General features: G+C 40.7%; 1 protein-coding gene across 5 annotated transcripts in view; it reads left to right on the plus strand.

Annotated features, from left to right (window-relative positions):
* Nucleotides 1–24,146, plus strand: part of ATP8A1 (ATPase phospholipid transporting 8A1) — a 263,824-nt gene that overhangs the window by 86,541 nt on the left and 153,137 nt on the right. For 3 of the 5 annotated variants that reach the window (XM_032784992.2, XM_032784991.2, XM_075066494.1), the window contains 5 exons: nucleotides 1,798–1,925; nucleotides 4,568–4,645; nucleotides 7,710–7,798; nucleotides 16,520–16,564; nucleotides 20,686–20,758. In XM_032784992.2, coding sequence (XP_032640883.1) covers nucleotides 1,798–1,925; nucleotides 4,568–4,645; nucleotides 7,710–7,798; nucleotides 16,520–16,564; nucleotides 20,686–20,758 — 413 coding nt within the window. The remainder of the gene's footprint in view (nucleotides 1–1,797; nucleotides 1,926–4,567; nucleotides 4,646–7,709; nucleotides 7,799–16,519; nucleotides 16,565–20,685; nucleotides 20,759–24,146) is intronic. The other 2 variants (XM_032784994.2, XM_032784993.2) reach the window with 1 other exon arrangement.

Genomic DNA, 24,146 nt, shown 5'->3' on the forward strand with positions numbered 1-24,146 from the left:
TGTTACATTTATACTTCAGTGTTAATTGGTTACCAACTGTATTGTACCCCACTGTATTGTACCCCACTATTGAAACCCCCTATACTATTTGCTAAAAGAAACCCCTCCCCAATTGTCTACCTTAACAAACCCCATACCCTCACTGAATTTTCCCTGTTTTTTGCATTTTCTTAATAAAGTTTATTTTGCACCCTACCTGTGTGGTAGTTGCTCCCCAAGATCCCATATACCTGCTGGCAGGGACACTTCTGAGAAAGATGGAGGTCCTAAAGTCTTATAAAGCTACTCTGCACTATGAATTATAGATGTGATTCCCCTGCTCATGTACACATACTCAAGGTAGCTTGGTAAGAGCTAGTGCACGTTTAAATATTAGCATAGCGTGGTAGCATGGGCAGTGGCAGCAGGAGCATGGCTGAGCTGTGCCAAGTATGTACCAACCATTTTCAGGTTGGTTTGTGTGCTGCACAGCACAGCCATGTCTCTGCTACCTGTACTACTGCAGCTACACTTCATCATCAGTGTGTTAAAGACAGGTTAATAATTTTTTTGCATTCAAAGAGACTGATCACTGCTATAGAGATCTGACATAGTGGTGAGCATGATTATAAATGGGTGAGTAAAAAGTTGTGTCAAGTATCTGTAAAAACTTCTGGAAAATTAATTTTAAAAGTTCATTTCTAGTATTTGTCTAAATATAGCTAATCATTGGAACTGTTTAAATGGAAAAGTAGTGTAAAACTGTTAAGGCTGGTCTTCACTGCAGGGAGATTGATTCAACAGGGATCGATTTAGTGGGTCTAATGAAGATGGCAGAGTGCTCTCTGGTTCACCCCTGGTACTCCAGCTCTCCGAGAAAGGTAAGGGGAGCAGACTGGAGAGCATCTCCTGTTAATTCAGTGCAATGAAGACACTGGACTAAGTTGACCTAAGCTATGTCAACTCCAGCTACGTTATTCATGTAGCTGAAGTAGCATAACTTAGGTCAACTTACCCTGTAGTGAAGACAAGCCCTTAGCTACATTTCACGTTGTTATTCTAGACTTTGTGTGCATATATGAAAGAAGTAAATTATATTGCAGAAGAGGTTGGGCATGTTGATTTTTAATAATGTAAATAGATAATGAACTATTGGTGGATGCAAGTCAAAGTTTGGACTTTGTACCGAGAAGTGTGTTTATAGAAGCCTATCCAAACCTGTTTGATTTAGGAATCAGCTTTGAAATGTCATGTAAACATGCTTCTTTGTGAAATATCCGGTAAAATCATGCATCTGTGCCTTCTGTAAAAACCATGAAGATACCGTTTCTTATAGTATCTTGCTGCTTTACCTTTAACTACTGGAGGAGTGAGGATGTGTAGAGGAGGAATTAAGATGTGTTCTTTCCCCTCCCACAATTTTCACTTTTTAAAAAAAATTGTCAAATTTAGAACGTTCATATTTAGAGTAAACTAAAGGTTCAGTTGGTTCTTACTTGATTCAAACTGGTTTGATCTTCCCTACAAAGCACATACAAAAAGCAGATTACCTGATTTTTTGCTATTTAAAGTTGGAGAAAAATTGTTCTGTATATTAAAACTGCATTTGATCACAACTGAGACCATATCTTCCATGTAATTTACAGCCTTACAATATGGATTACGAAGTGTTATTACCATAGTAATGTCTCAAAATACCTAAAAAACTTCTATCTGTATATTACAAAAGCCAACAAATGTGGCTGTGAAAATGTTATCTGTTGATTGCCTAACCAAAACAGCATTTAATTTTACAAGTGCTTTCTTTTATTTTAACAGATGGTGGAGCTAACAATTTTGGACTGAATTTCTTGACTTTTATTATTCTCTTCAATAATCTCATTCCAATCAGTTTGTTGGTTACACTAGAAGTTGTTAAATTTATCCAGGCATATTTCATAAATTGGGTAAATATGACATTTATTGTGGCTTACATGATTTCTAAAACCAGATACTATCACTTGTTTGTGAATCATGATAGGCAGTTCATTTTTATAATAAAAATCTTTCTCTTAATTTTTCTTTAATCTTTTTTGTTGAACATAAGTCAATCCAAATTTTAAAGCATGCAGTATTAATCATAGTATCATAGAAACCTGAAATGTACTTGATCATTTAGTGCTTCCTTGCAAACGCAGGATTCTTTTCTGCATCACATTTCCAGTGTTTTGTTCTTTCCAGTTTTTAAATGTTCCAGACAATAGAATTTTGACTAGACCCGCTCAAAAAACTATTCCATGGTCTAATAGATAGATCTCTTTCAAGACATTTTTCTAATATTCAGCCTACATTTTCTTCTCTTAATTTGATTCACTTTCTTCTGATTATGCATTCTGGTATCACCCTGAATAAATTATCTCCCTTCTGGTGCTTACCTCCAAATATGAAGAGACCTTTATGCCCCCTTTTAATAATCTCTTAAACAAGCTATAGGCTTATGCTCTTTTATTTATTTAAATTCAGCCCCTTGATTTTCTTTCTCTTCACTGACCTCTGCTTAGTTTGAGTCTTTTTGAAAATAAGGTGCCCAGAACTGAAAGAAAAATTCCAGCTGTGTGCACACAAATTGCATGATCTTGTTCCTTAGTCAAATATGTAAAAATAAATATCTGTGTGTATGAGATTTGATGTGTAAAAATGTATGTGTGCATGTGTGTATGTATCTAATGTGTATGTACAATTGCATGTTTGAGATTTGCATGTAAATTAAAAAACAGCAAACTTTTTTGTAATTCATCAACTTTTATATATCTGTTGGTTCATTTTATGTTAGTGCCAAAATGTTACAAGCATTGTGCAACAAGGAAAGAGGGCAAAATGCAGTGGCCGCCTAAAATATCTCAAAACTCCGAAAGACAAAAACTGACAGATTGGAGAAAGGGATTAAAACATTTAAGCAAAATGGTTAAGGTGATGACCAGTGCACACACAAGAAATCCAAACAAGTTACAGTTTGGAAATTCCTAGTTAGGGCAGAGTTAAGGATGAGTCCATTGTGGTGACACCATGAGAGGAACAAAAGAGAGCAAGAATCTGTGTCTTTAAAAATCAGTTGAGTCTAATATGAGACTACAAACATTAAAATGCCTTAAACATAACCATAAGGCTTTTGCACATAATCAGTACTGGACAATTAAGATTATTTAGGAGTCTTAGCAGTGCATTTCCATATTTTAATGTTTCAGTTTTTTTAAGTTTAAACTTAACTCTGATTTTTTTAGTTATTAATGTTTTGGTTTTGTTTTAATAATTATAACATCCCTGTAATATATTTTACCCTAAGTTACTGATATGTACTCTCATCCTAAACTCCATTTCAGTATATCTTTTCTCAGGGAATATTTACCTTAGTACAATGTGTAAATACCTTGCTGTGTTATACATTCTATTATCTAAGAAATATGGCAGAAAAGTCGATACTCTAATATGGTAATTTTTAAAATTTTCAGTGGTGCCCATTTTAGATATATTGATACAGTTACTATCCCATATATTGATCACTGAAATCATCTGAATAAAACCTGTCTCTAAAGTCTAGTACAGGGGTAGGCAACCTATGGCACATGTCCCAAAGGCGGCACGTGAGCTGATTTTCAGTGGCACTCACACTGCCCGGGTCCTGGCCTCCGGTCTGGGGGGCTCTGCATTTTAATTTAATTTTAAATGAAGCTTCTTAAATATTTTAAAAACCTTATTTACTTTACATACACCAATAGTTTAGTTAATATAAATTGAAATAATATAAATATAATATATAGTTTTAGTTATAAACCTGTAGAAAGAGACCTTCTAAAAACATTAAAATGTATTACTGGCACGGGAAACCTTAAATTAGAGTGAATAAATGAAGACTTGGCACACCACTTTTGAAAGGTTGTCGACCTCTGGTCTAGTATAAGTCATTAAATTAGTTTAAAAGCTGAAAACATATTTCTATTTCAGAAGACTCTTTGTGCCGATCTGATTGTATTTGCAGGTTTTTTAGTTGAAATAGATGACACAAAAATAGATAGTTTATAGTCAGGTTCAGTACATCTGTCCTTGGTCAGATACTACAGTTATAGGCTTGGAAGATTTAAATATTTATTGTTAAATGTCAGTAAACTTCAATTTCACTGTATACATACTAGGTGACAAAAATATTTCCATCAATAATAATAATTTACAGATCAGGAAAGAAAAATGCTGCATGAGAACTTATTAGAGTTTTATCTAGGGATTTGTCTGTTTTGATATATGTTGACAATTTGTAATTTAATGTTTATAAAGCTTTAACCTTTTGAGCCTTAACATCTATTGTCATTAAATAAATATTGTCTACCTCCCCCATTGTTTAACACTCCCCAGAATTTCCCACAATTGAGAATTTAAATCGATAAAAGTAGAGGAAAATGCTTAAAAATAAACATTGATATCCATTGAAATTATAAAAAACCTGAATTCTGCCACACCTACATATATAAGTAACAAATAACAGTAAAGAATCTAAGTCATTTATCTTCAAAAAATTATGGAAAACTAGCTTTTAACTACTTGTATCTTTCTTCAGGATATAGACATGCACTATGAACCTACAGACACTGCCTCCATGGCTCGTACATCCAATCTCAATGAAGAACTTGGCCAGGTAGACCAAATTGCTTACTGTAACTTACTAGTGTGTGAAATGATTCACTCTAGAATTTGTGAGCAATTGTTTTTACTTGAACTATTAATGTGAGAGTGGTCTTGATCTTTCATAAATGTTATCAGTCTTGATTTTTTTTAATGGATATGTTCTGCGTAGTAATTATTTAAGCATATATTAAATTATTAGGCATTCGGTTTTTCATATAAATTTATGTTCTTATTTAGACAAATGAATTTTAGCTCCAGTTTTAAATATGCACATGTGTGTATCATACACATACATAACTACATTATAAGAAGATTATGAAGTTTACTAATTCAAGTGCTCAAAAGTTAAGAAATTCCACAGTCTGTGCCAGTGCAATTTTAATTCAGTCCCCTAATACAATATGCATTATGATAAGTCTTTACTTTTATGATCACATGACTGTTTTTTCCACAGGACCCTGCCTCATTCAGTGGACAGAATAGACATTGCTTGCTTAATGAGCGACTATTCGTTATTTTTTTAACCTTGTTGTTCAATGTGTGGTCCATGCCTTTTTTACTGCACTCTATTGAAATCCTCCTCTGAAGACAGAATTATTGATGGCCTCATGATCCTTTCTTTTGCGCTCATCACTGTGGTACATTGGTGCTTCACAAACATTGATGAATTTATTTTCACAACACCCCTGTGAGAAAGGGGGTATTGTTATTCGCGTTTTACAGGTGGGGAACAAGGCACAGAGAGATTAAGGTCAAAAGTGTCCATTAATTTTGGATACAGAATTTGAGACTACTAGGATCTGATTTTTCAGATTATTTTGAAGTATATACCACTTTATATGTTCAAAGCACAGCTTCCAAAACATCAACTGCAGATGTGAGTTCTTCTGCAAATCAGCCTCCAGGGTCTCAAATGAGACATCCAGAAAATAAGGAGTACTCAGTTAGTGGCTACTTGTGAAAAGTTTGGTTTAAATGGCTTGACCAGCATCACATAGGAATTCTGTTGCAGAGGCAGGGATAGAATCCAGTTTTCCAGGGCAGCATTCAACCACTTTAATCATAATATCATCCTTTTTCTTTCTGCAATCCTTTGCCTCATTCATTACATACTGTCAATTTCTGCACCAAATGAAGAGGGAGTCCTACAGATAATATTGTCTTTCAACTACACAACCCTCATTCATCTGCAGAGCAGTGCCATCTTGTGTATTGAATGAGGCAGAGATCCTATGGAAAAACAGTACGCAATCATTAAATTAAACACTGTATCATAATGCATATATTTGAGTGCTTGATTTTGCTACCTGGATAATATTATTTTAACATAGTTTTTTATATGTGTGATTTCTGAGCTTTTAAAAAATGAAACTGAAAAAAAAAACAAATAGCATTATGCAGATACATCCTATTGATACACCCTCATGGGAACCTTTGGATCCACCACACAGCCCTCTACTATTGAGCTAACAGAGTTACTGATAGGTGTAGTAGGTTGTCATCCATCCTCTGTGTGAACTAGAGGTATATTGCCCATTTTGCCAGTCAGTTTCACAAATATTTGCTGACAGCAGAGTGATGATGAGATAGGAATCGTGGGTTTCCGTCTAGGCTCTGAAGGGAAGTATCTCTAGAGGGCACAGACTTTTCTGCCCATTTCCCCACCCCATTTGTCTCCTCTTCTGTTATTTCCCTTCCAACCTATCCCTGTTCCAGTCCTGTCTCTTCTCTACCCCTGGCTCATTGTCCCAATCCCATTCTCCTCATCTTGCCAGTCTACATCTCCATTCCTCAGGCTTCTTGCCCAGTAAGTCCTAGTCTCAGTCCTCTAGACTCCCTGTCCCAATATCTTCTCCAGCTTCTAGCCCCAGTCTCTTTTTGCCCAGACATTCCCAGTTCCTTCCTAGCTCCTTGTCTCCAATCTCCTTGCTCATCCAGTCCCATTTCCACCCCCTTAGGTCCTCATCTGGTTTCTCTCTCTCTCTCCACCTTGAGTCTACAGTTGCCTACCACACCCATGTTCCCCATTCCCAGTGGCTCTTTGTCCACTTTTTCCATGGTCTCCTTGTCCAGTCTAAGTGTCCCCTCAACTTTTATTCCAGTCTCTTTGCCCAGGCAATCCTAGTTCTCCTACCATACTATGGCTTCATGTCAAATCTGTTGCCCCAGGCCCCTTGCCTCCTTTTCCCTGCACCACTGCTTCTCAGCCTCCCCACTCCAGCTCCTCATCTGATCTCATTTATCAGCTCCCAGTCTTTCCCTTCCCCTGTTCCTCTCCCTGGTTCCCAGTCTTCTTTCCCAGCAAGTCCCAGTCTTCCCCACCCCTGGCTTCCAGTCCTAGTCTCTCCCTCCCAGATCCAAGTCCCAGTATCTCTATCCAGCTAATGCCAGTCTCTCACCCATGCAACTCCCAGTCCAAGCTTCCCTTCTCCACCCCTTGGCTTCTCATCCAAGTTTCTGCTCCTTCCTTCTTCCCAAGCTCCTTATTCCAATCTGTTCCCACATGACTCTCTCAACAGATCTGTCTCTTGTCCCTTCTGCATTTGAATCAGGCAGCCTCCTCCTCCACATTGCAAGGACCTAGCAGGCAGTCACTGAGAACACAGGAGAGAGAGATTGGCCTGGCTTTTCTCACACATTTTTAATTGATGCTTTGGGTATGGAAATAAGCTTCCCTCATAAGCATATTAATACAATAAGTTTAAAGTTTATTTGGAAGCACTGGCCTCTGTTAGACACAAGATACTATACTAGCTACACCATTGATCTCACATAGTAGTGGAATTTCTGCAATCTATGGAGCATAGAACTATGAAGTATACCTCCCTATATTGAATCAAGCCCAATCTGTACATCCATTTTAATGTCTTGTCTTTTGGAGATATGAAATTTTAGGTATCAAGAATGTATTCATAAGATTTATGTTCTAAGCCAAATATTTTTATAATCAGTAAACTGAGTAAAGTAGTTCATTGCAGAAAAGGCTAAAAGTGTTTAGTATGTTAACAGCTATGAATGACTAAATATAGAAATATGTACTGAGTATAATGTAATGAGTTTTAAAATTCATTTAGGTCAAATACATATTTTCTGACAAAACTGGTACCCTGACTTGCAATGTAATGCAATTTAAGAAGTGCACCATAGCAGGAATTGCTTATGGGTAAGTGTTTCGGTTTTTTTATATCAGAGTTGCTTGGTTTGGTGTCTTTTATTTACTCCTGGCACTGGATGTAGTTAAGAAAACTCTTTTCATAGCCACAAGAAAAAGGTTGTTGGTTATGAGGCTGACATTCTTTATCCATTCAGAACATAAAAGAGAGTACCTTTGCTCACAAACAGAGATTAAGATAAAATTTAAGACTGGAGGTTAATTGTTATAGTTACATAAGAGTTTCAGCACATCAGATGTTTTGATGTTAGTCATTGATACCTTCACTGATCAATCTTTACTCATAGCTACAGAAAATGACAGTGTTTTGTCCCACATTTTATATTTCACACAGACATGTACTCCTGTGCATGCACACTTGTGTAAATGAACAGTTCAGTATTATCACACTGGATGAACAAGAATTTGAATAGCTTTTTGATATTAGGTTTTGCTATTACGTGAGTCCAAAGATGGATGGGTGGGGGTGTGTGTGTGTGTTTTAACACAGGTTTGTTATGTGGGTCCAACAAATGCAATGTTTCATTATATTAAAATTTATTTTTATAGCTTATTGTAATTAATATCTTTGGCAGTAAATGCAACAAAGAGACCTGTGGTACCGTATAGACTAACAGACATATTGGAGCATGAGCTTTCGTGGGTGAATACCCACTTCATTGGATCCATGTCAGATGCTGTCATAAACAGATAGCTAAGGGTTAATGTTTCTTTCACCTGTAAAGGGTTAACAAAGGGAACCAAACACCTGACCAGAGGACCAATCAGGAAACCGGATTTTTCACAGGAGGGAATTTTTGGAGTGTGTGTCTTGTCTGTCTCTCGGCTATGAGAGGGACTTTCATCTTCAAGCTTCTAATCTTCTGTTTCCTAGTTGTAAGTACAGGTATAAGACAATATAGGTTTTTATATTGTTTTTTTGTATTTACATGTGTGTAGTTGCTGGCATGTTTAAATTGTATTTCTTTTTGAATAAGGCTGTTTATTCATTTTTTTCTTTTAAGCAATTGACCCTGTATATTGTTATCTTGATACAGAGAGCATTTTTATGTCTTTTCTTTCTTTTATATAAAGCTTTCTTTTTAAAACCTGTTGGATTTTCTTTTCTAAGTGAGGACTCTAGGGGATAGAATCCCTTCCGTGACCAGATTATGGTCTCTCTCAGAGAAAAGACTGAGGGGGGGAAAAAGATGAGGGGGAAGGTAAATTGCCCTCTCTGTTTGTAATTCAAGGAGTTTAAGTACAGTAATCTTCCAGGATAACCCACGGAGGGGAAGCTGAGGAGGAAATAAAAGAGAAGACAAGGGGAGCGGGGTTATTTCTTTGTGGGTAAGACTCAGGGCTTCTGAGTCTTGGGGTCCCCCAGAAGAAGGTTTGGGAGACCAGAGGGAGCAAGCCCTGGCCCTGGAAATCCTTGGCTGGTGGCAGCGATATCAGATCTAAGCTGGTAATTAAGCTTAGAGGGTTCATGCTAGCTTCTCAGTTTATGAGCGCTAAGGTTCAAATCTGAGTAGGAAGCTATGACAGATGCATTGATAGTAAATGTTTCCCTACTGAAATGATCTTTGAACAATGTGCCTTTTTTGTTGGAATTGCTTTTGCACCCTAAGCTGGTGGGAATGACATGGATGCTGGAACTAGGGGTACTGGATTGCAGCAGCACTCCGTGGTTTCAAGTGGTTTCCATCATACACAAGGTTTACAGTTTTGTTCAATGGCTTTCGGCGCCCCCACCATGAAAATTGTTCCAGCACCTGTGGGGAATGGCCTCCTTTTTGGTGTGGTAACTGGGGGATGGGAACTCGGACTTTGCAAAGAGACAGAAGAACAAAATAGCAGCTAAGTTTTAGACTACCAGCTTAGCTAATGTCAAGTGCCTAGATCAGTGGTCCCCAAACTTTTCGTCTGGCAGGTGCCAGACGAAGGACTGTGGTGGTGGTGGAGCAGCAGCTGAAATGCCACCGAATTTTGGCGGCATTTCAGCGATGACGCCACTTGTCGGCTGCAGGCGGCAACGCCTCTTGATGACGCCGCTTGTCAGCTGCAAGCGGCGTCATCAAGAGGCGTCTCTGCCAAAATGCCACAGAAATTTGGCGGTGACGCCTCTCGATGACGCTGCTTGTCAGCTGCAGGCAGCAACGCCTCTCGATGACGTCGCTTGTCAGCTGCAAGCGGTGTCATCGAGAGACGTCGCTGCCGAAATGCCACCGAAATTTGGCGGCATTTCGGTGGATGCTCCACTGCCGGCCAGGACACGGGCACATTTAGATGCCCCACGTTGGGGACCCCTGGCCTAGATACTCAAGAAGAATAGAGAAAAATGTTTCAAGTGAATATTGCCTTAATGTATTCAGTCTTTGTTATTCAACTTTATATTTAGGGCTGTTAAGTCAGCAGGTGTGGCTGAGTGCAGCAAGCTTCAAGCCCGTCCCCCCTCTCACTCCATAGGCCAGGGAAATCTTCAGATGCTCTGTCAAGGCAACCTTTTGGCTCCTCTACACTACCCGCACTCCAGCAGTAGTGTAGAGGAGCCAAAAAGTTGCCTTGACAGAGCATCTGAAGATGTCCCTGGCCTATGGAGTGACAGTGGGGACCAGCCTGAAGCATGCTGCACTCAGACACACCTTCTGACTTAACAGTCCTAGGGAACCGTTACAAGCTTAATTAGCCCTTACACCAAATCACCTCCCAGCAGCCCGAAGAATTGGTGAAGATGCAAAAGATCTGGGCCTCTAACTTCTTAAGCTTGACAAGAATAAAACAATGGAGGCCCTATGACTTTAAGGAATTTAAGAGCATCAGTACCTTATTGAAATCTGTGTTCAGCCCGAGCCATACTGTAGCTTAGTCTGTTCTAGCTGAAGCAGTAACACCTAAATGATTCTGTCTCTGTATTTTCATAAGTGGGGTAGAAAGAGAAACATTTAAGTTTAAACTGTAACTTTTTTCTTGAGTCTAATAACATCTAATGTCTTTTCCTTTCTCCAACTGATTTTTGTCTGTAAAGAGTAGCTCTGGTGGGAGCTGATGCAAATTGCAGAACTTCTGCAAAACAGCTTCTACTTATGAAGTCTATTTCAGGCAAAGTTAACAAAAGTCTTATAATCCTTATGAATTAGGCTGAATGAATGAAATTTGAGATAAGAAATGAAGGAAAATGGATGACTCAGGAAATTGATAATCAGATAAAATATCCTTTTAAGTCTGTATCTCTCAGTGACTTTCACATTAAATCTGCTCAGCTTCCAAGTTAAAAGAATGTGTTTTCTATCCACCAGATATTCAAACTGAACCAGGAATCTACAAGTTATAACTACACTCTCTACCTATGATCTTTTATACCAGTCCAGACTCTTGGGTTATAGTTTCTTCCAACCAGCAGATGGAGATAATACACTAAAACATGTGATGATGTGATGCTCATTTATGTAGGCCTCTCATAATCTCTGAGCCTTCAGTTAGAGTCAGCATTTAAAACCAGAAAGGACCACCATCATCTAGTCTGACCACCTGTATATCACAGGCCACTAACACCACCCAGAAGATACACACTAAACCCAGCAACTAAAATTAGACCAAAGTATTACTACCCACAGGAGACTGGACTATTACGGGCCACAGGCAGAGAGAATAGAGGGGACCAAGGCGCACCAGTGCCTGAGATCCCAACAATGGTAGGGAAATGATAAAGTGAGATCCACCCAGATAATCCTAGGAAATGACCCACACCCACATGCTGCAGAGGAAGGTTAAAAAAACAAAACCCAAAATCCTTGCCAGTCTCACCTGGGGGAAAATCCCTTCCTGGTGCCACATATGGTGATCAGTTATACCCTGAGCATGTGAGCAAACACCAGCCAGCTAATCTTCTGAGAGACAGTTCTTGGTGCCAGTTCAGAGCCCAGTTGTTTCTGTCTCCAGCAGGTGGAGAACATAAGCAGCCTGCTGCTAGAGAAGAGAAGAAAAAAGTAAACCTTGGAGGCCATAAGGCAGCCCTGTGAAACACTGTGGTGTGCAGCTGCATTGGTGGCACATATGAGGTACTCAGTCTGCTAATCATGAGTACCACATGCATAAGAATCTCTGTTGGCAGGCGTCCAGTCTGGCTGCCCCAGTCCAAAACCAAGAGAGGGTAAAGCTCCAACTCTACCTCACACTGTCAGATCTCTTTACCTAATCTGCACGGGCAGCTAAGACTCAGAAGGGGTGAGCAGAGAGAGGTTTCCAGTTAGGAAGTCCTGACAGAGTAGGAAGCCCTATGAAGAACTTCTGTCTCTAGGAACTCATCCAGATGGATGAGTGCCCTGGAACTCTGGCAGCACCTATTCCCAGGATAAGGAAGGAGAATTGAGTACAAGTGTAGACTCAGACCTGTCTCTTCCTCTGACAGATTTATCATCTACTCTGAGTAGAGATAATGCTCCCAGTAAAGGGCTGAGGCAGGGAAGGAAAAGGCCCCATCAAGCCTTTGAAAGCATCCTCAGCACGATCTGCAACTGAAGCTCATCCAGGGTCCAGATTGCTTCTCTGAGATACATAAAAAATATTTTTAATGAAAAAAAATCTGTTTTGAATTGATTTTAATGTAAATCAATTTTTATTCGAATGCTGCTAATTCTTTACATTTACCGATGTTGTATTCTTAAATTGAAACGTGGATATTTTGTACTTGTTTCTTTAATTTCTTAACTGGAATTAGTAGAATTTCAAATTTTACATACAGACTAAGAAGTTTCACACTGCAGGTGCTCAACTTTGCTTAAAAGGACAAGTCCAGGAGTTCATTAACATCCTTCTTGTAAGAACAAAACAAACTCAGACACAAAATTAATAAGCAAATAATCTATGCCTCATGTGCAGCTGCTTCCACCTTCCATTATACTGAAGTTCATAGAATCATAGACTATCAGGGTAAGAAGAGACCTCAGGAGGTCATCTAGTCCAACCCCCTGCTCCAAGCAGGACCAATCCCCAACAAAATCATCCCAGCCAGGGCTTTGTCAAGCCTGACCTTAAAAACCTTTAAGGAAGGAGATTCCACTACCTCCCTAGGTAACCCATTGCAGTGCTTCATCACCCTACTAGTGAAAAAGTTTTTCCTAATATCCAACCTAAACCTTCCCCCACTGCAACCTGAGACCATTACTCCTTGTTCTGTCATCTGGTACCACTGAGAACAGTCTAGATCCATCCTCTTTGGAGCCCCCTTTCAGGTAGTTGAAAGCAGCTATCAAATCCCTTCTCATTCTTCTCTTCTGCAGACTAAACAATCCCAGTTCCCTCAGCCTCTCCTCATAAGTCATATGCTCTAGCCCCCTAATCATTTTTGTTCCCTCCGCTGGACTTTTTCCAATTTTTCCACATCCTTCTTGTAGTGTGGGGCCCAAAACTGGACACACTACTCCAGATAAGGCCTCATCAATGTCGAATAGAGGGGAATGATAACGTCCTTTGATCTGCTGGCAATGCCCCTACTTATACAGCCCAAAATGCCGTTAGCCTTTTTGGCAACAAAGGCACACTGCTGACTCATATCCAACTTCTCGTCCACTGTAACCCCTAGGTCCTTTTCTGCAGAACTGCTACCTAGCCACTCGGTCCCTATTCTGTAGCAGTGCATGGGATTCTTCCATCCTAAGTGCAGGACTTCGTGCTTGTCCTTGTTGAACTTCATCAGATTTCTTTTGGCCCAAGTCAAGAAAGTTCAAATGCTTTTACCAGGCTATACTCCTCCATCAATTTGCAGTTCAAAGTCGATGAGACTTTTGCTCTTAAATCACTTTGAATCTTTAGAAAATTTAGGAGCCTAACTTTAGGCTTCTGTTTTTGAAAATTTTGTCCTGTGTGTATATAAAAAAAGTTCACAATAACTTTATTAATGTGATTAAAGTAAATAACTTTTAATTGTTAACACTGAAGTAATTTTATTTTGAAGTAATAAAGATTTTGTATCACTAAGAAGATTGTAGTAAAAATATAATCTTAACTTCTGATTCTGTAAACGCTTATGTATTTGCTTAGTGTTAAGCACATGAGAGAGTCCCATTTACTTCAGTGGGACTATTTATGTGAGTAAAAAGTATGTGCCTGGTTAAGTGTTTGCACGATAATAATTTTAGATTTTCAATTTTATTTTATTTTATTTTTATTTATGTTTTATTTGTTTTGGCCTATAACAATTTTGTAAATTCAAATATGATACCCAAGAGTAGTGGAAAAAACAACCAACTAAACAGCATTTACAATTTAGTTTGTTATAAATTTTAAAGTTACAATAGCACACACATTCATAATAGCTATTCATAGCTCAGCCTGATTTAAATCAATCTTTTTTTTTTAAATCAGTGATTTAAATTACCTTGATATAAATTGATCCCTGTTGCCTCCCAATGCCCATGCATCCCCGTTTCATGAGACATGCACATCTCTTACAGAGCTTCTTCTTTGGGAGATTCACTCTCCATCAGGGAGCAGAAAGACAAATAATACAGGGACAGCTCAGAGAGCAGCGTCCCTGAGAATTCTGTCTCTTGATTGCTTTCCCCTTTCAGAGCAGATTTCATGAGGGGGTGGGCAGAGAAATAAAACTGCTCCATCTCTGCAGCTCTTTTAAAGTACATTACTAATTATATAGTAAATAAGTTTTCACCTGTGCCATAAATGGGTGAATTCCTTCATAACCTGTAGCCAGTTGTGATGTTCAACATTTTCAGAAACAAGAAAGAAACCAACAGGACTCCACTGGCCATCACATACAGTCCCCAGCTAAAACCCCTCCAACGCATCATCAGGGATCTACAACTCATCCTGGACAATGATCCCACACTTTCACAGGCGTTGGCATGGCAGCCAGTCCTCGCCCACAGACAACCTGCCACGTCTGAACCTATATTCTCACCAGTAACTGCACACTACGCAGGGCGTATGCTAACATCTAGCTCCAGGACAAGTCCATGCAACAAACCTTCAATGCCAACTCCTGCCCACATATCTACACTCAGGACACGCCATCACAGGACCAAACCAGGATCAGTGCAACCATCACTGCGACATAGTCTGTCATAGATCATGAGGCATTTGCGGAGGTCCAAGCTCATCCATATGTTAAGGTTGTGAGGCAGTGCCAGTCACTTAAATACACCATCATATGCCAGCAATGCCCTCTGCATGATACATCAGCAAACTGGGCACGGTCTACGGAAAAGGATAAATGTGCCACCAAATCACAATATTAGGATCCTACAGGAGAACACTTCAACCACCCTGGCCACACTATAGCAGACCTTAAGTGTGGCATTCACTGCAGCTAAAAAATTATAGGACCAGACTTTAAAGCAAAACTGCTGAGCTTCAGTTCATCTGCAATTACACCATAGCAGCTCATGATTAACAAAGACTTGGTGAATGGCTTGCAATACAGCAAACCAGTTTCTCCTTTCCTTGTGTTTCACACCTCAACTGCTAGAACAGGGCCTCATCCTCCCTGTTTGAACTAACCTCATTATCTCTAGCTTGCTTGCATATATATACCTGCCCCTGGAAATTTCCACTACATGCATCTGATGAAGTGAGTATTCACCCACGAAAGCTCATGCTCCAAAACGTCTGTTAGTCTATAAGGTGCCACAGGATTCTTTGGTGCTTTAACATTTTCAGAACACTCTGCAGTACAAATGTCTTTATTTACAAATATTTTCAAAATGTGTGCTTTTATGATGTAATGTACATTCAAAACTGCTTAGTGTAAACCAATTTGCAAGTTTAGGAGCAGATCCTCCTCTGGTATACCTCTACCCCGATATAACGCGACCCAATATAACACCAATTCGGATATAACACGGTAAAGCAGAGCTCCAGGGGGGAGGGGCTGCATGCTCTGGCAGATCAAAGCAAGTTCAATATAACCTGGGTTCACCTATAATGCGGTAAGATTTTTTGGCTCCTGAGGATAACGCTATATCGGGGTAGAGGTGTATAAATTATCATAGCTCCATTGGCTTCAGTGAAGCTATGACAATTTACACCAGCTGAAGATCATCCCCTTGGTTTCTGTTTTGACTTAGTTACATTTTGTATTTATGTGTGTCTTGGCATCTGTTGAATTAATATGTTTACCACATCTTATCCTATAGGAAACCTCTATGGTTCTCTGATTTTAGATTTTCTGTTTTGTTTTTGTTTTTTTAACACAGTAATGGGCTGATCTGGGAATGGGTGAAGGGGCTAGTAATAGGCGAGAGGATAGATCGCTTGATGATTACCTGTTCTGTTCATTCCCTCTGGGGCACCTGGCACTGGCCACTGTCTGAAGACAGCATACTGGGCTAGATGGACCTTTGGTCTGACCTGTATGGCCATTCTTATGTTCTTGTCTGAAGCCCAATGAAATCAATGAGAATCTTCCATTGACTTAAATGGGCATTGGATCAGGCATTTTGTTGGATGCCAGTCCATGAGGCTAAATCAAGCATGAATTAACTTAGCCTGATTGCATATTATAGAGCCCCAACATACATTTAATATTTTATTGCAACACTTTGTGTTTCCTGATATTTTGGCACTAACAACAGTTCTTTTGAGGTACTCTAAAACTTCTTCCCTTTTAGTAACTCATTTCCTTCATTAATTTTTCTTTTACATGATCTGATTTTTTTAGCCTTTCTGTGATTATACTTTCCTTCTATTTCTATCCTTCCTTTGCTTTTTGTGCAGCCATTGTCCTGAGCCTGAGGATTATAGTAGTTCTTCAGATGATTGGTAAGCATTAAAGATAATTTAGTATCTGTCTCGTTTAAAATTCATGATTTAGTATTGTGTAAGCTGTGATATTTTAAAAATGCAAAGTTTAGAAATAATATGAACTGGTGTTCAAACTCATACATGCAGACTGAATTTTAGATGATTTTTACTGAGTCAATATTTGCTATTACTAAATTATTCCTAATCTCGAAAGTAAAAGGGGGCCTAAAACCCATTCTAGATCTGGAGTGCCTCAACAACTATCTCAAGAAGTTGAAGTTTCATATGGGCTCCCTGGCCTCCATCATTCTCTCCCTGGATCCCGGAGACTGGTATGCTGCCCTCAACTTGAAGGATGCATACTTTCATATCTCCATCTTCCAAGGGCACAGACAGTTCCTCCGTTTGATGGTGGTCTGGCACCATTTTCAATTCATGGCCTTGTGCTTTGGTCTCTCATCAGCCCCGAGAATATTCATGAAATGCATGGTGCCAGTAGATACTTACCTGAGGCGTCGAGGGGTACAGGTCTATCAGTATCTTGACGATTATCAAGAGCAGATTTTGGGATCAAGTACAAAGGAGCCTTGACCTGGGACGTTCCACCGACCACGACCTAGGGCTCTTAATAAACTAAAATAAAACAACTCTAATACTGGGGCAACAGATAAAGTTCATGGGGTAGTCCTCAACTCTATGCGGGCCAGAGCCTTCCTTCTAGAGGCATGTTTCCAAGTCATGTTGGACCTGATCTCTCATGTAAGGGGGCACCTGCTCTCCACCACTCTCACCTGCCTGAGGTTGTTAGGCACCATATGGTAGCGCATTCTCAAGCTGTCGGTCATGCCCAGCTTCATCTCGAGCCACTGCAAGTGTGGTTGGTGTCGGTTTACATCCTCAATAGGCACAATCTAGACCGGTAGTCAGGGTGCCAGATCACATATGGTTGTTCCTGGAATGGTGGTTGGACCCGGATCAGTACTGGAGGAACTTCTCTTCGCAGTCCCGACCCCGTCCCTGACACTAGTCTCCGATGCCTTGGACCTGGGCTGTGGAGCCCAGCGGGGCGAGCTCAGCATGGAAGGCCGCTGGTCGTGGGATGATTGCTCTCTTCACATAAATGTCAGAGAGTTCAAAGAGGTTCGCTAGGCCTGCCAGGCTTTCCTGCCCCACCTGGAGGGCAAGTGGTACAGGTCCTGACAGACAATACTGCCACGATGTTTACATCAACAAGCAGGGCACAGCCAGATCTTCAGCTCTTTGCCGAGAAGCTCTCCATCTCTGGGACTTCTGTATGCCGCATGCCATTCATCTAGTGGCTTCACACCTTCCTGGGGCCAGGAACATGTTAGCAGATTGTCTCAACAGGACCTTCTCTTCTCACCATGAGTGGTCGCTCCATCCGGAGGTGGTCAGTGTGATCTTCCAAAGATGGGGACATCTGCGGGTGGACTTGTTTGTGTCCTGTCAGAACAGCAAACTCCACATGTTCTGCTCGATTCAGGGGATAGACAGGGGCTCCCTGTCAGATGCCTTTTTGCTCCCATGGCCAGGGGCTCTGATGTATGACTTCCCAGCAGTGCCCTTAATTCACAGAGTCCATGTGAAGATCAAACAGCACAAAGCAAAGGTAATCCTGATAGCCCCGGTTTGGCCTTGCCAGCGCTTGTTTGGCACGCTGCCGGACCTTTTGGTGGCTGCCCCGCTGCAGCTGCCTCTCTAGCTGGATCTGCTGTCCCAGAACCGCAACAATCTTCTGCAACCGTACTTGCCAGCATTGCACCTGACTGCCTGGCTGCATGTGGATGGACAGGAGTGCTCAGCTCATGTCCTGTAGTTTTTGTTGGGTAGTAGCCCTACACCAGAGTAACCTACCTGGCCAAATGGAAAAGGTTCAAGTGCTGTGCCTCAGACTAGGGCATCTGGCCTGAACGGGCCTCACTGCAGGCAATCTTGGACTATCTTCTGCATCTCAAGCTCCAGGGCCCGTCTCTGTCATTGATTAAGATCCACTTGGTTGCTATTTCGGCCTTGCCCCCTCTGTCCCAGGGCAAACTGGTCTTTGTTCATGACATGACTGTAGGTTTTTGAAAGGTCTGGAGTGATTCTCCCCCACGTCTGGGACCCCAAGATTGCTGCATGTGGCCCGTCCACTGGTGGGCTACAAGACAGTTTGTTTACATTGACCGTCTGTAGGCATGGCTGCCCACAGCTCCCAGTGGGCATGGTTTGCCATTCCTGGCCAATGGGAGCTGCAAGAAGTGTTGTGGGCCACAGAGACGTGCTGGCTGCCACTTCCTGCAGCTCCCATTGTCCAGAACCGGCAAACCATGGCCACTTGAAGCTGCGGGTGGCCATGCCTGCAGACGGTGAATGTAAACAAACTGTCTCGCAGCCTGCCAGCGGATTACCCTGACTAGCCACGTGCAGGCTGCAAGTTGCCCACCACTGCTCTGTGTGGAAGATGGGTGACCACCTAGTAAGCAAGGCATAAATGTTTTCTCTGAATTGCCTTTGTTTTGAATAAACAGCTTTATGAAAGCTGGCCGGTCACCAAATAACCCTGTCATAGCCACTAAGAGACCAGAACTGCAGGTGCTGAATTGAAGTCAGATCTGCTGAGGTGATCACAGTGAATTGCAGGAGACTGCAGCCTACGACCCCAATCTGGAGGGAGCAAATTGCAGGATTGCCCAAGAAAGAGGCATGAGACCTAAGTGGGGTGTCCTTGAGAAGGCTGTTGTCAGTTGGCGTATGTGTGTCTGTTTTTTCTCTCCATGTGCTGTACTAGCCCAGCAGATAGCTGGTACAGTCAGCAAACCTTGGTATACTATCTAGAAGGACCATAGACTTGGTTCAGTGGAGAAGGCGCTTGGCCAGGTTTATTGCTGACAAAGCACATTATTAGTACCCCCTGGACTCTATAGAGACGCTAATACACACAAGCCCCTGAGCATGAACCAGCTCAGTCAGCATCAGGATTTTCTGCTGTCCCCTAGGCCAGACAAAGATGGTTCTTTTTTTGTAAGTTCTTGTAACCCCTCTTTTATACACTGATGCAAACAAGGTGTATATCACCCTTCTGACGTGGTTAGTTACCACCCTGCACCTTGTGCTTGTTGGCTAGAACAAAACATCTCCATCCATTATCCTGTTGTCCTGACCTTATCTTCTTGAGGGGTCAGTGCGTCCATATGCCATCTATGGGGAGTGTGTTTATATCATAACATGTATCCTGGTGTTTTTGTACAATCCTTCTGGAATGTGTTTAAGTGAATACCTAGTGCCTTGTACTTTTTAGGAGTGCCTGTATTTTAGCAATGCCAGCCATGTTTTTGCCAAGTTCATGTACTGGCCAGTGAACTTGCAAATCGGTGTTTGCTTTGTAGCAGGGCCTGACTTTTGCTTATAGCCCGACTTCTGTTCAGGTCTCAGGCCTTATACCAGGCCACAGGCTTCAGCCTCTTTTCTCTTCTACAGAGATTATGATGGTTAGAGGGGACATGTTCGAGAACTCTGGCATATTATAAGTGTATTGTAATGGTGGTATCATTTGGAAATTTGTGTATGATGAACAAAACTCTAATACAAATTCTGTATTTTTAGCATCTTTTTTTTTAGCTTATGCTGGACACTCACAAATGTTTTATTATTAAAAGTATATATAATATAATTTAACTTACAAAAATAAATAATGGGGCCTCATCCTGCCATCTACTCAGTGTAGGCAAACCCCTGCACCTATGCAGAGTCCCTGTGACCTCAGTGAGACTCCACCTGGGCATATGGGGCCGCCTGTGGAGAACAGAGTGCAGGATTGGGATCTATAATTTTATTTGGGATTAATTTTTACTGTGTCCCTGTTGCAGCATCCAGTGAAGCCAGTGGCCAAACTCGTAGTGGCTTCTGTGTTGTAATTTTATATATCAAGAGAATTGTTCAGATTTCAAAGTTATCCAACAAATATTGGGTTCAGTTCAGTTACTCTGTGTATGTGTACATTTGTCCGTTAACATTATAATGTCATGATTAGAAATAAAAATGTTTGGCTTTAGTGTGTGGCCATTGGTGATTTTCAAATGAATGATTAAGAAAATACTAATGATTCTCTTCTTACTTCTCTACTTCATTTTTCTTAGTCAGGGCTCGCAGACTGGAGAAGAGAAACCATTTAGTGATCCATCACTGCTGGAGAATCTCCAAAGCAATCATGTAAGTGATATAGGAAAAAAAAATCTATTTTACAAGATGAAAAGAATGATTTCAATAAAACAAAATGAGAATATCCTTTAAAGGAAATTAAATGTTGTACTTATATGAAACCCACCTATCTTCTGTGTAAATAATAGCCCAGCTTTCCATTCATGATAAAGTTTTGTACTTGTTAGCCATGGAAATTTGTTCTTTGAGATGTCTTGTACACATATTTATTCCATTGTTCGTGAGTGTGTGCCCAGTGTATTCAAGTTGGAGACTTCTGGTGAGGAGTACCCATTGGAGTGGTGCATGCACCTTTAGTGACCTCCTCCTCCAAACGACTATATAAAGGGTATGGTCATTCTGTTCCATTCTCAGTTCCTTCTCACTGCCCATAACAAAAGTTGGAGGTCCTAGTGGTGCCTTGTGCTCACTGTTTTTTCTAGTGCTTATCAGCAGCCTTTCTTGTGTAAATTGTTAGATGTTAGCATAGTCATTATTACTTAGGACTTGCCTACACAGAGACTTAGTGTGTAACAAACTGGGATGTGAATCTACAGTGCACTAGCTCAACACATGCTAACTGGTCATGTAGAACCTGCTACCGCACATTAGGGGTTGGCTACACTTACATTTTATAGTGCTTTGACTTGCTGGCTCAAGGGGGTGAAAAATCACCCCCTTGAGCGCAGCAAGTCAGAGTGCTTTAAAGCGCTAGTGTAAACAGGCTCAGAGCGCTGATATCTAATCCCCTCGTGGAGGTGGATTACCAGGAGTGCTGGGAGACCTCTCTCCCAGCACTCGTACACGACCACGCTTGCACTTCAGAGCGCTGCCGTCGGAGTGCTTTAAAGTTTCCAGTGTAGCCATGCCCTAAAAGGTCTGTAGTGTGTGACCTCAAAGCACACTATGGAACTTTTAGAGTGCAGTAGCAGGGTGAACATGGCTAGTTAGTTCATGGCAAGCTAGTGCTTTGTAGATTCACACTCTGGCTTACCCTGAACTAAAGGTATGTTTACACAAGATGTAGATTGGAAGATGTAATTTCCAGTTTAAGGAGATGTTCGTAGACTATCTTGGATGGAACTAGCACTCTTAACAATAGAAGCATAGCCACTTCTACTACTGCAGCAGGGGCTGTCCACCTTGAGTCTGTACCAGAGCAGCTAGCCCGTGCGGTCACTTTTGCTGTCATGGCTGCACTCCTGTTTTTAGCATGCTAGCTTGATCAGAGATAGCATGGATATGTCTCCTCAAACTGGAATTTACACCTTCCAGTTCTAGTGTAGACATACCCTAAGACTCCATGTAGATAAGCTGTTAGTTATTTATTCTTAGTTTTTACAGCATTTCTTTTGTTCTCCTCTTAGGATACTATTTGTTTTTGTTTGGCTCCTGGAGTGGTATTCTTTTGGGTCTTGAGGGTAGCAGTCCTCCCTGCCTTATGATACTTGGAGGGAGAGATGGTATATAAATTTTCTTCAGTAGAACAACTCATGGACTTTTAAAGTTAACCACACGCTCAAGTGTTCTGTTGATCAGGTCTTATAACAGAAATGAGTAAATATGTGCCTCTTTCCTAGAGGAATTCAGGGCTCTGAATCTAAGAAGGGCAGGAGTCATCCCGTTTTGAAAGTGAAACTGAAGAGGTTTCTGAGATTGATGACTTACCATATAGTTATACCAGGGGTCAGCAAGCTTTCAGAAGTGGTGTGCCGAATCTTCATTTATTCATTCTAATTTAAGGTTTTGCATGCCAGTAATACATTTTAACATTTTTAGAAGGTCTTTTTCAATAAGTCTATAATATATAATTAAACTATTGAAGTCTATAAAGTAAATAAGGTTTTTAAAATATTTAAGAAGCTTCATTTAAAATTTAAATTAAAATGCAGAGCTCCCCGGACCAGTGTCCAGGACCTGGGCCATGAGAGTGCCACTAAAAATCAGCTTGCGTGCCGCTTTTGGCACGCATGCCATAGGTTGCCTACCCCTGAGTTATACCATTCCTTCTTCGATACTATTTCTTGAATTGTCATTTTGTCAGCATTTTATCATTCTATACAGTATAAGGGGAATTGTTGTTTTTACAGCTGAAGTGCCTCGCTTTTAGTAGAGTTCTGTGTTTCTCGTTTGCAGTAGTACAATAATCTTCCCTAAGTAACTTTCAGTATTGGCAACTCCACGTCTTAGGAATTCTTTTGGGAAGTGATTGTTTTTGGCAAGTGTTTGGGGATCTCTAAAATTGGTGGTTTCCTGTTCTCAATTTGAAGTGCTTTGAGATCTACAGATGAACTATATAAGTGCTGAGTAAAAAAAATGAATTATTTTTGTTTAGACTGTCACACTAAAAGCCATCTGACTGACTTTGCTTCAGTCTACCCTTTGTGTGGGACTGGGTACAAATTTTAACAGAAAATGCAGCAGCTATTTCTTTTAAGTGTTCAAGAAAGGTGTTGAATTGACTGGGCTGGAACCTGAAATCATATGTCCACAGAAAAAGTACAGCATGGGCAGTGATAGTGCCACAGTAAAATAAAAACTATTGTGTGCAGACAATATTAAAAGAGAATTCATTTCACAATATATGTTAACCATTCACGCATTACTGAATAAAACATTTTAGTATGTCATTCAATTTTTGTCTATATCTAATGTGTCTAGTTACATGATTTATGGACATTTCCAGTTGAGCTGTTAATTGATGTTAATGTTTTAGTACTTGACACTAAATGGCCGCATTTCAAGTCCCATCTTCAGAATATGGAGACATTCAAGTGTCTCAACAAAACATTGCATGAATTTTGTTAATGTGGGAAAAACAACTTATTTTTTACTAATCTTGTTATGAGAAATGGCTGAACCAGTTTTGCAGAAAATTTCCAAAATAAATCAGTCTGAATTAGACATGGAATGGATAGGCAAAATTATAAACATCTGATCACAGAGTTGCATTATGGAAAGTATTGATGTCACAGGGTTCACACTTTGCTATGGCAACTCCTCCTGGCTGCTCTGGGAATTAGCTCTTTTCAGGTCTGACATCATCTTCTGTTGCTCATGCGTCCTGCCACCTCTCTCTCTCTCTCTCTCTCTCTGACTTAAGTTGCTCTCTCTTCGTGTTTTGGCCCTTCAGATAGGTCAATATGTGTTTTTCCTACTTCGGAGGTATCATAGTTTTTCCATACAGACTGTCTCAGGTAGTCTTCCCATTCACTGCCCAGATGGTGCCACTTCCCAAGTGGCTGGTAGGGGGACCCATGCCCGTCCTCTACTCCGGGTTCCAGCTCAGGGACCCTCTAATCGGCAGCCAAAGTTTTCAGTGTCTTAAGCCTTGCTGCCATTTCCCTGAGCCTTTTCCTGCACCCCCTCCTTTTGTGATGTACAGAGCGGCTACTGGCTC

This window comes from Chelonoidis abingdonii, chromosome 5 (genome assembly GCF_003597395.2).
Source record: "Chelonoidis abingdonii isolate Lonesome George chromosome 5, CheloAbing_2.0, whole genome shotgun sequence".
Classification (NCBI taxonomy): Eukaryota; Metazoa; Chordata; order Testudines; family Testudinidae; genus Chelonoidis; species Chelonoidis abingdonii.